Below are 3,320 nucleotides of genomic sequence, written 5' to 3' on the forward strand. Positions count from 1 at the left end.
CTTGAGCCCAGGAGTTGGAGGTTGCTATGAGCTCCTGGGCTCTGCCCAGGGTGACAGCTTGAGGCTCTGTCTCAAAAAAAAAAAAAAAAAAAAAGGTCACTTCAGGGCATCGCCTGTGGCTCAGTGAGTAGGGCACCAGCCCCATAAACTGAGGGTAGCTGGTTCGAATCCAGCCCCATCCAAACTGCAACAAAAAAGTAGCCAGGCATTTTGGTGAGCATCTATAGCCCCAGGTACTCCAGAGGCTGAGGCAAGAGAATTGCCTAAGCCCAAGAGCTGAAGGTTGCTGTGAGCTGTGACGCCAGGAGGGTGACAAAGTGAGACTCTGTCCCTTAAAAAAATATATCACTTCAAAACAGTTTGGGGATCTTGTCCTTATGAGATTTTTATTTTTTTGTTCTTTGGCTGAAAAATATGAGTACAGCAAAAGACAAAATATGTGAATATTTTTCACATTATTGGGTATACAATTGAGTTGCATCATGCTTATGTTTAATTAGTCATTCTTATACATGTGACAAAAATTGGATGGGGGCATAATTTCAATAGACCAATGATTTTAAACCAGGCTACATTTTGCTCCCCAAAGGACATGTGGCAAGGTCTGGAGACATTTTTGATTGTCATTACTTGTGGGAGAGGGTATCAATTTAGTGGGTGGAGGCCAGGGATATTGCCCATCGTCCTTCAATGCACAGGACAATTGCCACAGCAAAAAAATGATATCCAGCCCAAAATGTAATACAGGCAGTCCCCAAGTTACAAACATGTGACTGACACATGACTTGCACTTACAGAAAATAGGTAGATGTACCTGTTCCAACTTACATACAAATTCAGTTTAAGAACAAACCTACAGAACCTGTCTTGTTCATAACCTGGGGACTGCCTATAGAACTAAAGTTGAAAAACCCTGAGCTTAATTAACCCTACTAATGAAACCCCTTGAAAACCCTACTAATGAAAACATGCTCCCCAGTGAACATGAGTTGGATGACAAGTATTTCTTCTGTTTTTCAGGCATATTCACATTTTTTGTAGTGTGATTACCTAACCGTTTTGTGTGATTCTAGTGTTTATGGTGATTTTGGTTTGTTATTATCATGTAAGGCAAGTCATCTAGGTGAATAGTTTAATGGATTTCTTAGGAAATACTAACTATGTACATTAATTTTACATTGCTAATTTATGCCTTATTGTTAGGAGTCTAAACCTTGGGTAAATTGTGACTCTGCTTTTGTGCTAAGGTAGGGAAAAACTTAGGTTGATGTGGTGCCTGCAGTGATTATAGTGTTTCCCTTTCCTTTCTTCACCCCCTTGGAATTTTTATTAGGGGCTTACTCTGGAGATAGAAAGGGATCAAGATCGGTGGTGACAGAAAACCTAAGCAGGTTTATACTCTATTTGGGAGGAAAGAATTTTTTTAAAAAAGCAATACAAGGAAGCTTATGCTGAGTACTTGGCAGGCACTAAGTGCAGTAGGATTGGAGAAAGCAGTTATGAAGAACAGTGAGGCAAGGAAAACCTTACAGAGGAGTTGTGAATCCAGCTAGCTTCCACACTTGGACAAAGGCTTAAACATTGTAGGAAGATGTTTTAATAACTAAAAATTATTATCATGTCACGAATGGGAATTTTGTATTATACTATGAATTTCTCAAATGTAAGATGGAAACTTGCATTGAAATCACATTTTTCCCTTGCAGTCTCATACCATTTTGCTGGTACAGCCTACTAAGAGGCCAGAAGGCAGAACTTACGCTGACTATGAATCTGTGAATGAGTGCATGGAAGGTGAGTTTAACACTGACCAAAGGGTAGAAATCATTGAAATATTTTTTTCCCCTCACATTCACTTTTTAAAATTTCTCACTGAGGAACTGGGTTTGCTTTTTTGAATTGTTAATTTGAGCAGGGAAAGTAGATATTTCAGACAGGCCGTATTTGTTGAATATTTCAAACATTAATATATACTGTCCTCTTTGCTACACATGTTACTTTTTCTTTTAAAATTTTATTTATTTTTTAGAGAAAGGGTATCACCCGTGATGGAGTACAGTAGCACTACTATTATTTATTTATTTTTTGAGACAGAGTCTCAAAAGAGTGCTATGGCATCATAGCTCACAGAAACCTCAGACTCCTGAGGCTTTCTTGCCTCAGCCTCCCAAATAGCTGGGATTACAAATGGCTGCCACAACACCTACCTATTTTTAGAGATGGGGTCTTATTCTGGCTCAAGTTGGTCTCAAACTCCTGAGCTCAGGCAATCCGACCACCTTGGCCTCCCAGAGTGCTGGGATTATAGGCATGAGCCCCTCGCCTGGCCTCAGCTAATTTTTTTAATGTTTTGTAGAGACAGGGTTTTGCTATGTTATCTAGGTCTCCTGACCACCCCAAGCAAGCCTCCCAAAGTGGTGAGATTGTAGGTATGAGCCACCACACCTAGCATACTTTTACTTTTTTTAATTAAACTTGTGTATATAAAAATGACTTTGCAGAGTTCCTTATTTTATAAATCTTCCATTATATGTTTTATTTTTTATATGTTATTTTGTTATATTAGTGAATCTTTTAAGGCAGACTCTGGAGATTCCTTTCGAACCTAATAGTTTGCTTAATAAATAAACATTACAGCTGTTGAAATGTTATATCGTATAAAACTATTGTTAGAAAATAAAATAAGCTCAGAAAATAGAGGCAAATGGAACCAAATCAATATAATTTATTGTGCATTTGATAAGCTGACACCACCCTAAAGGGAACTGTTAGCTTTTAATATTTATTCAGTAAACGATTAGATGAGAGCACATAGATGGATGTTCACAGATTATGTTTAATCATTACATCAAATAAACAACTTGTACACACCCAACATCCTTCCTAGAAAACTGTTCATTCTTCACTTCTTCCTATAAAGATTTTTATAGTAACTATTTTTACCACGGGGCATTTCTCTGAATCTGTTGATGATTCAGAACTAACTGCATTAGACTTAAAACCTATATAAAGCCAACAATGAGTAGACCTGTGAATAAAAACTACTTGTAATAAATAGAGATAGCTGGCTCAGCGCCTGTGGCTCAAGTAGCTAAGGCGCCAGCCACATACACCCAAGGTGGTGGGTTCGAATCCAGCCCAGGCCCACCAAACAACAATGATGGCTGCAACCAAAAAATAGCCGGGTGCTGTGGCAGGTGCCTGTGGTCCCAGCTACTTGGGAGGCTGAGGCAGGAGACTCGTTTGAGCCCAGGAGTTGGAGGTTGCTGTGAGCTGTGATGCCATGGCACTCTACCCAGGGGGATAGCTTGAGGCTTTGT

At 39.2% G+C, this 3,320-nt stretch overlaps 1 protein-coding gene across 1 annotated transcript in view; it reads left to right on the plus strand.

Moving 5' to 3' along the window:
- Positions 1–3,320, plus strand: part of ERH (ERH, mRNA splicing and mitosis factor) — a 37,345-nt gene that overhangs the window by 17,060 nt on the left and 16,965 nt on the right. The window contains exon 4 of the mRNA XM_003797364.3: positions 1,707–1,794. Coding sequence (XP_003797412.1) covers positions 1,707–1,794 — 88 coding nt within the window. The remainder of the gene's footprint in view (positions 1–1,706; positions 1,795–3,320) is intronic.

This window comes from Otolemur garnettii, unplaced genomic scaffold (assembly GCF_000181295.1).
Source record: "Otolemur garnettii isolate 467f Iridium unplaced genomic scaffold, OtoGar3 scaffold00115, whole genome shotgun sequence".
Taxonomy (NCBI): Eukaryota; Metazoa; Chordata; class Mammalia; order Primates; family Galagidae; genus Otolemur; species Otolemur garnettii.